At 32.9% G+C, this 15,178-nt stretch overlaps 2 protein-coding genes across 2 annotated transcripts; both read left to right on the plus strand.

Annotated features, from left to right (window-relative positions):
* Positions 1–404: 404 nt before the first annotated feature.
* LOC134840331 (protein SSUH2 homolog) lies at positions 405–4,733 on the plus strand. The gene is made up of 4 exons (XM_063856096.1): positions 405–480; positions 1,025–1,139; positions 3,750–3,869; positions 4,267–4,733. The coding sequence occupies exons 1-4, from the start codon at positions 405–407 to the stop codon at positions 4,658–4,660; spliced, it is 705 nt and encodes a 234-aa protein (XP_063712166.1). The 3' UTR covers positions 4,661–4,733.
* An 888-nt stretch (positions 4,734–5,621) lies between these two features.
* Positions 5,622–9,951, plus strand: LOC134840341 (protein SSUH2 homolog). The gene is made up of 4 exons (XM_063856107.1): positions 5,622–5,697; positions 6,242–6,356; positions 8,968–9,087; positions 9,485–9,951. Exons 1-4 carry the CDS (start codon positions 5,622–5,624, stop codon positions 9,876–9,878), a joined length of 705 nt encoding a protein of 234 aa, XP_063712177.1. The 3' UTR covers positions 9,879–9,951.
* Positions 9,952–15,178: the final 5,227 nt, after the last annotated feature.

Raw genomic sequence — 15,178 nt, forward strand, 5'->3', positions numbered from 1 at the left:
GGTCATTCAGAGAGCAGCTCGCTAAAATTTGCTAAGCTATTAGAATTTGTCAAGAAAAAAACGTTGTTTTAAACATTTAGTGCTTGTTCTGAACTATTGTAGGAGCTTTCTTAATCTCTCCGCATGAAACATAACTTGGCGAAAATGAAACATCTAACCTGAAATATCTAACCTAAAACATCTAACCTGAAACATTCTCTGCAATCATTTTCCCTCTTTTTATCCCAAATAGACCTTTTATTTAGTTGAATACAACTGTGTAATTTTTTGTCCGCGAGAGCTAACTAAAACAAGTCGGTGCGCATCTCCAACAGCTCAAGTTTTTTCACATCACATTATTTGGCAAGTAAATACAAGATTTTCAAAACAAAAACTCCAATATTTTCAAGTTTGCATGCTGCAATATGAAGAATCCAAAAATAACGGTTTCCCTAGAAGCAATTGTACATTTTAGCAACTCCAGCTCGTACAAGTCTTTTGGTTAAGTGTTGATTGATAGCTTTGTGAATCTTTTCATCATCCAAGTTTTTCTTAAATTGTGTCTCGATCAATCATTTATTTGATAACAAAACGAATTTTCACATTTTTAGCAACAATTTTTGATAGAGTATTTTCAATCCTGTCTCTTCTAGCCTTAACGACTATTTAAACAAAATGTTTAACACCTTTTTGAACTGTTTGATACCTTGCAAGCCAAGTTCCATAAAAAAGACAAAGAGAGGAGTGATAACTAACCCACACTCAAGTGTGAAGCAAGTAGTTATTTTTCTTTAAGTTTGTTTCAACAATTCGCTTGCAATTGCATATATTTTTTAACGTTTTCTTCGATACTGTTTTTTCCAATTTCAACGTTTTTGAAATGTGAAGAAAAAGTTGCAAGTTTTGATTTTATTTCATGTGGATTAACTAAATAGCGTGGAACGTATCCAAAAAATATCCAATTTTCGTTTTTGCTAAAAGGGAGGCGGTAGAAAAAACAATTTTTTGTTAGAACTGGTTCTGACTTATTGTTTGGTTTTATCAGACTCATGCTTTTATGATCTCAAGCCCTCCTGTGATTGGTGGGAAGGATCACGGGAAGTTGAAACTTCGCGAAAAGTACACACATGTCATGCATGTAACGGTCAGAAATTTGACAGGTGTGTAAAACCTTTTAAGCTTACATTTAATGAACAATAATTTATTTTTTTAATTTGAAAATTGAAAACTGAAATTGAAATTGAAATTGATTCAAATGGTTTCAATTTGAAAAATGATTAGAACAACTGTTTTAAATCACAGTCAAACAGGCAACTGTTTTCACAAAAAATTTTTCTTGATTGTTTTCAAGATCAGGTACCGCGCAATCATTCGATACGTCAAACATCCGAACAACGAAAAAGCGTTAGAAACATCCGAAAAACGAAAAAATGTTAAGCATGCGAAAAACAAAAAAAATGTTAAGCATGCGAAAAACAAAAAAAAATGTTACAAACAGCCGAAAAACGAAAAAGTGTTAAACATCCGAAACACTGCTGTACTAGGTCAAACCTCCGACATGCTCAAAAAGTAGAGCAAATATTCAGTTTTTGTCGTTCGCTTAAAAGGTATTGTATTGGTCGAATCAAATGTGACAGCGCAGTCGCGGCAAGGTATCCCGATCTGGGCCAACTGTTGGAAAGGTTCTATATGAAAACAACGATAGCCGGTTACTCTGCAAGTAGCACAGAATGTTCCCCTCATAGCTTATTAAAAGAAACAATGGGTTCGATTGATAGATCTTTTTGTTTCAATTTGTAAGTAAAGTTATAAGTCCCGGTTAGGTTTCATCATAGTCGATCTAGTCTTAGAATTAAAGTGATGTTTATTTAAACAGAAAAATTAAAAAAGGTGATTAAATTGAAACGTTTAAAGGTTAAGCACAATTATTCATCTTGTATTAACCTTTACCAATGGGAGGGGATTTATAATTTATGAACATATAACTTTACTCTCTCCTACAAACTTTTGCCGGGAATTAATTAAAAAGTTATTGTCCGCTGCTCGTCGAGAAAAGAGCATAATGTCTAGTGCCTGCTCTCAGTTGAGAGTTGGCAATTACCAGAGCGGTTGCTCTCGGTGTCTGTTTTCATTGTTTTATTAAACTTAATAAATTGTTTTACTTGAAATCTTTAAGTGTTGACTCTACGAAAAAAAAATTGCGATAATTTTAGTTTTCAATTTTTTAGTTTTTGCGAAAATTTGTTTAGTTTTAAATTTTTAAAGAAAAAAATGAGAAAGGAAGACATATGCATTTTAATGATTTTTTATATTAAAAAATCTGTATCTAGTTTATCTGGAGAAACTCATAATATTTTATTCTGCCTTAGGAACTTTAAAATTCGGAGCAGTGGGAAAATCATCTATATTCAAAGCCAAAACAATAGACACACTCAACTTGACTAGCATCGTGGATAAATATTAAGTTCCCTCGATCATCCGTTAAACTTAATTAAAAATCATTTCCAATATTACAAAAGTATTAAAAAATACAACTATTTTTTTTTCAAATAATTGTCGTTTTTTTTTTGGTGTGATGTGATGAAAGGAGCTGAACAAAAAAAACTAAGGGTTAGATATAATATGCAGCCATACTAAAATAAGCAAATTGAAAAATAAGCAAATTGAAAAAGCAAATTCGATTTTTTTTGAAAGTTTTCTGAGGTTTTTTTGAGTTTTTGAAAAAATTGATTCGAAAAATGCGCTAAAAGACTCGAAGTAAACTAATTTTACCCGAGTAAAACTAAAATTTTCCTTTTAATTTAAGCTATTCTTATCTTTTGAACAATTAATCAATTAAAATAAAACTGCTCGCTCGCTCTATTCGCTAGAAATCAGACGAAAAACCAAAATTTTAAACCGGTTTTTCTCGACACTGGGTAAATGTTTTCAAAAATTTTAAATGTGGTTCGAATCACGACTTTAGGAGCACTAAAATAATATATCACTCAACCCAGTCCGATGATTATTTGTGGTACTTGATTTCGCGTGGAAAAAAAAACGCACCCGAGTACAAAGTTCCTCCGGAACAATTAGAAAGTGTATCAGCGACCTATCGAGATTAAAATCGGCGTATTGAAACGTCTTAACTTTGAGGTTTTTGAACGACATATTATAACGTAATTATTATATAAGTTCGGATGTTTGTCGTTGCGGACGGATGTTTGGCATATCGGATAAGTGCCCTATATCCTTTCATTATCAGAATTTCAAAGTGTTTAAAAATTAGTTATTTGAACAATAAAGTTAATTACATAATTGACTACAAGGTGTGGTAACATCAGAAAGTTCAACAATTAATTATATAATCAAAGACATTAATTGCGTAATCCACTTCAAGATGTAGTAACTTCAGAAAATTTTAGAACTAAACCTCGGTTATCATATTTAATGATGTTATTACATAATCCACTCAAATGTGTGGTAATATCAGTAAGTTAAGCAAATAAGTATGTAATCATTGATGTCATTACATAATCCATTACAAGGTGTGGTAACTTTCAAAAAGTTTCAGAAGTAATTAGGTTATCTCATTTAATGAGGTTGTTACATAAGCCACTACAAGATGTGATAACTTCAGAAACTTAAGCAAACAATTTGTAATCATTCAAGTTATTGCATAATCCACTACAATGTGTGGTAACTTCAGAAACTATGCAAATAGTTATGTAATCATTGTTTTAATTACTTATTTATGTAATCATTGACGTTATTACATAATTCATTACAAGGTGTGGCAGCTGTCACGGCACTGGAAGAGTGGGCGAAGATGGCAATGAAGCTACTTGTGGTAGTTGCAGCGGCAGAGGCTTCAGAGAATGCTGCGCTTGCAATGCGACAGGATTCATCACGTACGTCGTTACAAAGTTTTTTTTTGCAAAATTTAAAAAAGTTGTTCCTCGAAATTTTTGAAATTGAGAAAATCTTTGTGGAATTGCCTTTGCTAGGAGAATTACCTTTTAGGTTTTTTATTCATTTTTCAGCGACCAAATCAGGGGCTGATCTATATTTTTCTCGAATGGGAATTTTCAAAACTGTTTCGTAAATTTTGTCGACCTTTTTTCAGGTCTATAAAAAACTATAAAAACCCTATTTCAACAATTTATTTGGGGCGCGCTCTCCCATTCAAAATGATCATACATTCGCTCCGAAGGCTCCTTAAGAAAATTTTAGGGTTGGTCCGCCAAAATCTGATGTCAATTAGGCGTTAACTTTTTTGAGTTAAATGTTCGTATTTTTGTATTCAAGAGATATAAATTTGGTTGTCGCCGAATACAAAGAGAAAGATGACTTCCACTTCGAGGGATCTCAAGTGGGGGTTCCAGATGAGAAGCTTGAAGACGTCATTGGAATAAAGATGTACAATGACGAACAGTACCCGTTTATACCCCCCATTCCTCACTACCCCGAATCAGCCACTCTAGATGACGCTGTAATGAGTATACTTCAGAAACATCACGAGAAATACGCGGTCAAAAAAAGCGACTACAAACGAGTTCTGAAACAGAAGCACTCTTTGATGGCTATTCCTGTATCTGAGGTGGATCTAACTTACAAGGAGAAAGAATACAAGGCATGGGTGTATGGATCAGAGAAAAAAGTGTATTGTCCAGAAATGAAGAAATGTTGCTCGATTTTGTAGATTCGTCTTTGTATAAATACCAAAAAAATAATCAGTTAATTGCACAAAACAAAATCAGATTTTTCCAGTTTTTCACGTGTTAATCTCTTTTGAATTAGAATTTTGCACAATATACCCCAAACGAAGGTTAAAGGGGAAAATCGATTAAAAGCAGAGCGCTATGTCTCTCAAAAACGCTGAATAAGGGCGGACGTTCGGGAAGGTTTTTGCAATTTTTGACTTAAAGTTTTGACTACGCTAATTCGTATCAGTCCATATAACTGTTTCAATAATTCAAGCATTATTATCCACGAAAAATTTTGAACAGAGTGAGCAAAAATTTCCATTTTCCCGCTCAATCTGTTTTAGTTGTTAGTCAATAACAATTGATGACTAGAAAACAAGTGATAGAAAATTGGGTCATTTTCAAATTTTTGCAATTTTTTCGGTGAACTGATAAATATTTTTTTCTTAGTTGCAGTTTTTGATAGAACTATGATCTCTTTTTCGATTCATTGCAATAATCATTTGTTGAACAAAATGATTACAGTCTGATTGTTTTTGCTATTTCCAGAGCAGGTCATTCAGAGAGCAGCTCGCTAAAATTTGCTAAGCTATTAGAATTTGTCAAGAAAAAAACGTTGTTTTAAACATTTAGTGCTTGTTCTGAACTATTGTAGGAGCTTTCTTAATCTCTCCGCATGAAACATAACTTGGCGAAAATGAAACATCTAACCTGAAATATCTAACCTAAAACATCTAACCTGAAACATTCTCTGCAATCATTTTCCCTCTTTTTATCCCAAATAGACCTTTTATTTAGTTGAATACAACTGTGTAATTTTTTGTCCGCGAGAGCTAACTAAAACAAGTCGGTGCGCATCTCCAACAGCTCAAGTTTTTTCACATCACATTATTTGGCAAGTAAATACAAGATTTTCAAAACAAAAACTCCAATATTTTCAAGTTTGCATGCTGCAATATGAAGAATCCAAAAATAACGGTTTCCCTAGAAGCAATTGTACATTTTAGCAACTCCAGCTCGTACAAGTCTTTTGGTTAAGTGTTGATTGATAGCTTTGTGAATCTTTTCATCATCCAAGTTTTTCTTAAATTGTGTCTCGATCAATCATTTATTTGATAACAAAACGAATTTTCACATTTTTAGCAACAATTTTTGATAGAGTATTTTCAATCCTGTCTCTTCTAGCCTTAACGACTATTTAAACAAAATGTTTAACACCTTTTTGAACTGTTTGATACCTTGCAAGCCAAGTTCCATAAAAAAGACAAAGAGAGGAGTGATAACTAACCCACACTCAAGTGTGAAGCAAGTAGTTATTTTTCTTTAAGTTTGTTTCAACAATTCGCTTGCAATTGCATATATTTTTTAACGTTTTCTTCGATACTGTTTTTTCCAATTTCAACGTTTTTGAAATGTGAAGAAAAAGTTGCAAGTTTTGATTTTATTTCATGTGGATTAACTAAATAGCGTGGAACGTATCCAAAAAATATCCAATTTTCGTTTTTGCTAAAAGGGAGGCGGTAGAAAAAACAATTTTTTGTTAGAACTGGTTCTGACTTATTGTTTGGTTTTATCAGACTCATGCTTTTATGATCTCAAGCCCTCCTGTGATTGGTGGGAAGGATCACGGGAAGTTGAAACTTCGCGAAAAGTACACACATGTCATGCATGTAACGGTCAGAAATTTGACAGGTGTGTAAAACCTTTTAAGCTTACATTTAATGAACAATAATTTATTTTTTTAATTTGAAAATTGAAAACTGAAATTGAAATTGAAATTGATTCAAATGGTTTCAATTTGAAAAATGATTAGAACAACTGTTTTAAATCACAGTCAAACAGGCAACTGTTTTCACAAAAAATTTTTCTTGATTGTTTTCAAGATCAAGTACCGCGCAATCATTCGATACGTCAAACATCCGAACAACGAAAAAGCGTTAGAAACATCCGAAAAACGAAAAAATGTTAAGCATGCGAAAAACAAAAAAAATGTTAAGCATGCGAAAAACAAAAAAAAATGTTACAAACAGCCGAAAAACGAAAAAGTGTTAAACATCCGAAACACTGCTGTACTAGGTCAAACCTCCGACATGCTCAAAAAGTAGAGCAAATATTCAGTTTTTGTCGTTCGCTTAAAAGGTATTGTATTGGTCGAATCAAATGTGACAGCGCAGTCGCGGCAAGGTATCCCGATCTGGGCCAACTGTTGGAAAGGTTCTATATGAAAACAACGATAGCCGGTTACTCTGCAAGTAGCACAGAATGTTCCCCTCATAGCTTATTAAAAGAAACAATGGGTTCGATTGATAGATCTTTTTGTTTCAATTTGTAAGTAAAGTTATAAGTCCCGGTTAGGTTTCATCATAGTCGATCTAGTCTTAGAATTAAAGTGATGTTTATTTAAACAGAAAAATTAAAAAAGGTGATTAAATTGAAACGTTTAAAGGTTAAGCACAATTATTCATCTTGTATTAACCTTTACCAATGGGAGGGGATTTATAATTTATGAACATATAACTTTACTCTCTCCTACAAACTTTTGCCGGGAATTAATTAAAAAGTTATTGTCCGCTGCTCGTCGAGAAAAGAGCATAATGTCTAGTGCCTGCTCTCAGTTGAGAGTTGGCAATTACCAGAGCGGTTGCTCTCGGTGTCTGTTTTCATTGTTTTATTAAACTTAATAAATTGTTTTACTTGAAATCTTTAAGTGTTGACTCTACGAAAAAAAAATTGCGATAATTTTAGTTTTCAATTTTTTAGTTTTTGCGAAAATTTGTTTAGTTTTAAATTTTTAAAGAAAAAAATGAGAAAGGAAGACATATGCATTTTAATGATTTTTTATATTAAAAAATCTGTATCTAGTTTATCTGGAGAAACTCATAATATTTTATTCTGCCTTAGGAACTTTAAAATTCGGAGCAGTGGGAAAATCATCTATATTCAAAGCCAAAACAATAGACACACTCAACTTGACTAGCATCGTGGATAAATATTAAGTTCCCTCGATCATCCGTTAAACTTAATTAAAAATCATTTCCAATATTACAAAAGTATTAAAAAATACAACTATTTTTTTTTCAAATAATTGTCGTTTTTTTTTTTGGTGTGATGTGATGAAAGGAGCTGAACAAAAAAAACTAAGGGTTAGATATAATATGCAGCCATACTAAAATAAGCAAATTGAAAAATAAGCAAATTGAAAAAGCAAATTCGATTTTTTTTGAAAGTTTTCTGAGGTTTTTTTGAGTTTTTGAAAAAATTGATTCGAAAAATGCGCTAAAAGACTCGAAGTAAACTAATTTTACCCGAGTAAAACTAAAATTTTCCTTTTAATTTAAGCTATTCTTATCTTTTGAACAATTAATCAATTAAAATAAAACTGCTCGCTCGCTCTATTCGCTAGAAATCAGACGAAAAACCAAAATTTTAAACCGGTTTTTCTCGACACTGGGTAAATGTTTTCAAAAATTTTAAATGTGGTTCGAATCACGACTTTAGGAGCACTAAAATAATATATCACTCAACCCAGTCCGATGATTATTTGTGGTACTTGATTTCGCGTGGAAAAAAAAACGCACCCGAGTACAAAGTTCCTCCGGAACAATTAGAAAGTGTATCAGCGACCTATCGAGATTAAAATCGGCGTATTGAAACGTCTTAACTTTGAGGTTTTTGAACGACATATTATAACGTAATTATTATATAAGTTCGGATGTTTGTCGTTGCGGACGGATGTTTGGCATATCGGATAAGTGCCCTATATCCTTTCATTATCAGAATTTCAAAGTGTTTAAAAATTAGTTATTTGAACAATAAAGTTAATTACATAATTGACTACAAGGTGTGGTAACATCAGAAAGTTCAACAATTAATTATATAATCAAAGACATTAATTGCGTAATCCACTTCAAGATGTAGTAACTTCAGAAAATTTTAGAACTAAACCTCGGTTATCATATTTAATGATGTTATTACATAATCCACTCAAATGTGTGGTAATATCAGTAAGTTAAGCAAATAAGTATGTAATCATTGATGTCATTACATAATCCATTACAAGGTGTGGTAACTTTCAAAAAGTTTCAGAAGTAATTAGGTTATCTCATTTAATGAGGTTGTTACATAAGCCACTACAAGATGTGATAACTTCAGAAACTTAAGCAAACAATTTGTAATCATTCAAGTTATTGCATAATCCACTACAATGTGTGGTAACTTCAGAAACTATGCAAATAGTTATGTAATCATTGTTTTAATTACTTATTTATGTAATCATTGACGTTATTACATAATTCATTACAAGGTGTGGCAGCTGTCACGGCACTGGAAGAGTGGGCGAAGATGGCAATGAAGCTACTTGTGGTAGTTGCAGCGGCAGAGGCTTCAGAGAATGCTGCGCTTGCAATGCGACAGGATTCATCACGTACGTCGTTACAAAGTTTTTTTTTGCAAAATTTAAAAAAGTTGTTCCTCGAAATTTTTGAAATTGAGAAAATCTTTGTGGAATTGCCTTTGCTAGGAGAATTACCTTTTAGGTTTTTTATTCATTTTTCAGCGACCAAATCAGGGGCTGATCTATATTTTTCTCGAATGGGAATTTTCAAAACTGTTTCGTAAATTTTGTCGACCTTTTTTCAGGTCTATAAAAAACTATAAAAACCCTATTTCAACAATTTATTTGGGGCGCGCTCTCCCATTCAAAATGATCATACATTCGCTCCGAAGGCTCCTTAAGAAAATTTTAGGGTTGGTCGGCCAAAATCTGATGTCAATTAGGCGTTAACTTTTTTGAGTTAAATGTTCGTATTTTTGTATTCAAGAGATATAAATTTGGTTGTCGCCGAATACAAAGAGAAAGATGACTTCCACTTCGAGGGATCTCAAGTGGGGGTTCCAGATGAGAAGCTTGAAGACGTCATTGGAATAAAGATGTACAATGACGAACAGTACCCGTTTATACCCCCCATTCCTCACTACCCCGAATCAGCCACTCTAGATGACGCTGTAATGAGTATACTTCAGAAACATCACGAGAAATACGCGGTCAAAAAAAGCGACTACAAACGAGTTCTGAAACAGAAGCACTCTTTGATGGCTATTCCTGTATCTGAGGTGGATCTAACTTACAAGGAGAAAGAATACAAGGCATGGGTGTATGGATCAGAGAAAAAAGTGTATTGTCCAGAAATGAAGAAATGTTGCTCGATTTTGTAGATTCGTCTTTGTATAAATACCAAAAAAATAATCAGTTAATTGCACAAAACAAAATCAGATTTTTCCAGTTTTTCACGTGTTAATCTCTTTTGAATTAGAATTTTGCACAATATACCCCAAACGAAGGTTAAAGGGGAAAATCGATTAAAAGCAGAGCGCTATGTCTCTCAAAAACGCTGAATAAGGGCGGACGTTCGGGAAGGTTTTTGCAATTTTTGACTTAAAGTTTTGACTACGCTAATTCGTATCAGTCCATATAACTGTTTCAATAATTCAAGCATTATTATCCACGAAAAATTTTGAACAGAGTGAGCAAAAATTTCCATTTTCCCGCTCAATCTGTTTTAGTTGTTAGTCAATAACAATTGATGACTAGAAAACAAGTGATAGAAAATTGGGTCATTTTCAAATTTTTGCAATTTTTTCGGTGAACTGATAAATATTTTTTTCTTAGTTGCAGTTTTTGATAGAACTATGATCTCTTTTTCGATTCATTGCAATAATCATTTGTTGAACAAAATGATTACAGTCTGATTGTTTTTGCTATTTCCAGAGCAGGTCATTCAGAGAGCAGCTCGCTAAAATTTGCTAAGCTATTAGAATTTGTCAAGAAAAAAACGTTGTTTTAAACATTTAGTGCTTGTTCTGAACTATTGTAGGAGCTTTCTTAATCTCTCCGCATGAAACATAACTTGGCGAAAATGAAACATCTAACCTGAAATATCTAACCTAAAACATCTAACCTGAAACATTCTCTGCAATCATTTTCCCTCTTTTTATCCCAAATAGACCTTTTATTTAGTTGAATACAACTGTGTAATTTTTTGTCCGCGAGAGCTAACTAAAACAAGTCGGTGCGCATCTCCAACAGCTCAAGTTTTTTCACATCACATTATTTGGCAAGTAAATACAAGATTTTCAAAACAAAAACTCCAATATTTTCAAGTTTGCATGCTGCAATATGAAGAATCCAAAAATAACGGTTTCCCTAGAAGCAATTGTACATTTTAGCAACTCCAGCTCGTACAAGTCTTTTGGTTAAGTGTTGATTGATAGCTTTGTGAATCTTTTCATCATCCAAGTTTTTCTTAAATTGTGTCTCGATCAATCATTTATTTGATAACAAAACGAATTTTCACATTTTTAGCAACAATTTTTGATAGAGTATTTTCAATCCTGTCTCTTCTAGCCTTAACGACTATTTAAACAAAATGTTTAACACCTTTTTGAACTGTTTGATACCTTGCAAGCCAAGTTCCATAAAAAAGACAAAGAGAGGAGTGATAACTAACCCACACTCAAGTGTGAAGCAAGTAGTTATTTTTCTTTAAGTTAGTTTCAACAATTCGCTTGCAATTGCATATATTTTTTAACGTTTTCTTCGATACTGTTTTTTCCAATTTCAACGTTTTTGAAATGTGAAGAAAAAGTTGCAAGTTTTGATTTTATTTCATGTGGATTAACTAAATAGCGTGGAACGTATCCAAAAAATATCCAATTTTCGTTTTTGCTAAAAGGGAGGCAGTAGAAAAAACGTTTTTTTGCTAGAACTGGTTCTGACTTATTGTTTGGTTTTATCAGACTCATGCTCCCAAATTTATTCAAGTTTGTGTCCTTCCATTTTTATTTATTCTCGCCTCACGTCATCTGTTTCTCGTTTTTTTTCCCTTTCTGAAAATCCTGGTCTGTCAAAAAAAGACAAGCTTGTTGACTGAAACAGAAAAGATAATGTCATTTCCTTGCTTCGAGTACTGTTTTGCGGTAATCACTGTTTTGCGGAACGTTCACATTGAAGCTATCAAGGTTTTTCTGTTTATCATTTTTGAAAAAGACTCAGTTCTGCTTTCGGCTTTGGTTTCAAGGTAAAATGATGTTGCCATACTTTTTAAGTCGGCAATTTGATTATGACTAGTTTTGAGTTTTTGCTTGTCTTAATCAATTTCTTTTCTCTGCCGCAGAAAGTCCGCCAGTCATGCCTTCTCGTGTTTTTCTCAGGAAATTTTGTCGCTTTCGCAAAAGGGGTAGAACTCGTAATTTGTAATTTTGTGCTGACTTATTTAGCTAGTCTACGTCCTAATTTAACATAAACACTCCTTTCTTATGATTACATTGAATCTTGTTTTGCAATGCTTTGGGCGTTAGAACAACAGCCTTGTGGTTGTACTACTGCAAAAACTCTGTGATCATGGTCCGTTTTTTTCTAAAACTTTGTAGGTAATTGTAATAGTCACGACCAGATTGGACGTTGAATCTTTAATTGAAGCTTTTCCAGTTCTTGTTGCTCATCAATCTGCTCGTTTTCATGTTCTCATAGTCAGTAAAATTTTTGCCCAGTAGATTATGATTTCTAAATTTGCTAAAAATTTTTTCTAAGCTTTTATTGTTGACAAGTCAAGCTTGGCTGGGTTGTCAAACCACTCATAAAAAAAAGCATTTTGTTTCTCTAGCTCGCCCAGAAATTTCGTAATGCCAAGATTTTGTGCTACTCCAAATTTCATGGAAGTCAATTCAATTGCTTTTTTAATAACAGCTTTTTTTGTGAATCAAAAAGAAGATTAGGTGTAACTTGATCAAATTAAAGTCGTATCTACCTCTGTTGTAAACAAAAACAGGTAAAGTATTAACATATCTCTCAAGATTTTCTTTCAATTCAATCAGTTGATTTTCTGATTTCTCAAAAACTGAGTTGTCATATCTGCTTTCCCATTATATATAGTTCTTGCCTTTAGTTCTGCACCCTGCATTCCACTGTAATGTTCCTTTTTTGTTAATTGTTTTCACTTTGACTTTTTTCCGGGTAACTGTAATCTTTTTGCCTTTTTTGTTTCACCTGTTTTCTCTTCCTGAGAGTCGGAGATTTTGGTTTGTGAGGTGCTGTTGGGCTGTTTTAAAGCAGGTCATTGATGTCGTTTTGGTCAACTTGACCTGTTACAATCCTAGTACCGATTTTGAGCGTTCGACCCGACTCCGATGCATGCTTATGCCAAAATATTGGGATGCTTAGCGGGACATTTTGTTCTGCCAATTGCGCCATGTCTTAAAACTATTTTCACTTACAAACTACAAATGACTAACTCTGACTTCGCTCGGAGCTGTCTTTCAGTTCAGTTGCTTGGAAAAATAGTTTATGCTGATAAATGGCTCCGTGAAGCGACAGTTCGTAACGGTCGACAATTTGTTACAAGCTACAATTTGTAACAATAATTCTGCGCAATATTCCTCTCGTGCCGGGTGTAAGCGCAACGGCGCGAAGTGGAGCAAGCGTATTTTACTTAAGCCAATGCCTCGTTACGAAATGCCGCCAGTTACGAGTTGTCGGCTGTTACGAATTGTCGCCTTACCAAAGGGCTCAACAATTCTCACTAGCACAATCGAACAAAAGTTAATCTGACAACCAAAGGCTGAAAATGCTGGAAATTTTTGCTCAAAATTATAGTAATTTCATGTGTGCTTAGTTTAGTTTAGACTCAGTCAAGAATTGCAGCCAACAGAGCTTAAGCCGAGGATCAATTATTCCCCAGTCAGCGTCAGCAGATAACATGGAGGATAGAACTGTGTTTTTATAGGTCGACATCAATTAGATGCTATGTCAGAATAGGTGGTTCATTGTCGGCATCTACGAAGTCCAGCGGCTCTTATCGACATATATATTTTTTAGAATATGTGCAAAATATTTTTGTTCATTCGGCTTGGAGCGGACTGAAACTTTTGAAAACCAAATAAAATCAAACAAAAAAGGTTGGAAAAAAACGAGTAAAAATTTTCAAGTTTTTGCAGGTTTTAGTTTTGGGTCTTTAAGGATTTTTTTCAACAAACGCCAAAATAGGCTTCAAATTTGTTTTTTTTTGAAAATAAAATTGTACGGGATATTTTTGAGTTATAGACATTTGCGTTTGGTTTTTCGCAACACCAAAAATCATAAACAATTAGTCCAAAAATCAACTATTAACATTACAATGACCGAATAGGATTTGTATAGTTCAAAAAAAATCGATTACAAGGGCAAAATTTTTTTTGTACAAAATTCGAATAGAATACGTATAAAAATATGTTTAGAATCTGTATAAATTCGATCATAATCAATTGAAATGCCTTTATCATGCACCAGAAAAATAAACTAAATTGCCAAAAAATGATTTATATTGTTTGAAAAATCAATTTTTTGTGGCCAAAAACATGATTCACAATCGCAGCTGATTGAGACCACAATATTTTTAACTGCAAATTAAAATCAAGAATTCGTCTAAAGGAATGTGTTTTGACCTGAAAGGTGTCAAATACAAGAAAAGAGGGAGGTTTCTTCTAATTATTTTTTCAATCCTTCACCCAATCAAGATCTAGCAGTACAAATAGAGCTAAGTCAATTCTCCATTTTTCAGGAAAAAAAGGTAAAAGTTAATTTTTCAAGCCAATTTTATTGATTTTGATAATTTTCAACAAAAAAAAAACAAAAAACAAAAAACTTTTGTCAATTCGAAGTTTTTCCTTAAAAAATTTAACAGAAATACTGCGCATTTCTTACAGTAACTTACTTGTCGAAATTGTGTACAAAAAGCTGTACATGATCAGTATTTAATCTGTACCAGTATTTACACTAAAAAATTGATTATTAGAGAATATTGAAACAATTATAATTACTTTGAAATGCATTGGGTCATAATCAGTTTAATAATTTAAAGAAATCCAACATTTAGTTCATAAATATGTACTACGCTGATGAACTTTTATTTGAACTTGCGATAATTGATTGCAATCTTCATGTAGGCATATTGAGTTAGCAAAAATTTACATTTATTGAAATGAATGAACAAAGTTTTTGATACGGGTAACAACCCGGAATAACTAAGAAATTTTATTTGAAAAATTTGTATTTCACAGATTGCAGAAATTTGTCTGCTAGTTCCAGCCTATTTGTTGATCAATTAAAAAAAAAAGCCAAAATGACCTAATTTTGGGTTAAAATTTTGGTTGAGAATTTCGGAGTAAACGATGCACCATAAAAATTCTGATGAAATTCTAAGCAACTTTTGTTCTGTTCATTTTTTGTCTAATCTTAACCCAGTTTGAGAAAAACGTGTTTGAAAACTCAAGTTTTGTTCATTTTGTTTGGATAATTTAAATCAGCACTATCATATTACACTTGAAAAATTTTCAATTGAGAGTTTTACATAATTTATATTAAAGACTATTAAAATTGTTTAGATACGTTGACAACGGCTATGATTTCCCAAAAAGAGGCGAGATCAATTCACAAAAATGGTTGCGTTTTCAATTGTGAGCAGGTTTACGGCATAAATTGG

The sequence above is a fragment of the Symsagittifera roscoffensis genome, chromosome 1 (assembly GCF_963678635.1).
Source record: "Symsagittifera roscoffensis chromosome 1, txSymRosc1.1, whole genome shotgun sequence".
Classification (NCBI taxonomy): Eukaryota; Metazoa; Xenacoelomorpha; order Acoela; family Convolutidae; genus Symsagittifera; species Symsagittifera roscoffensis.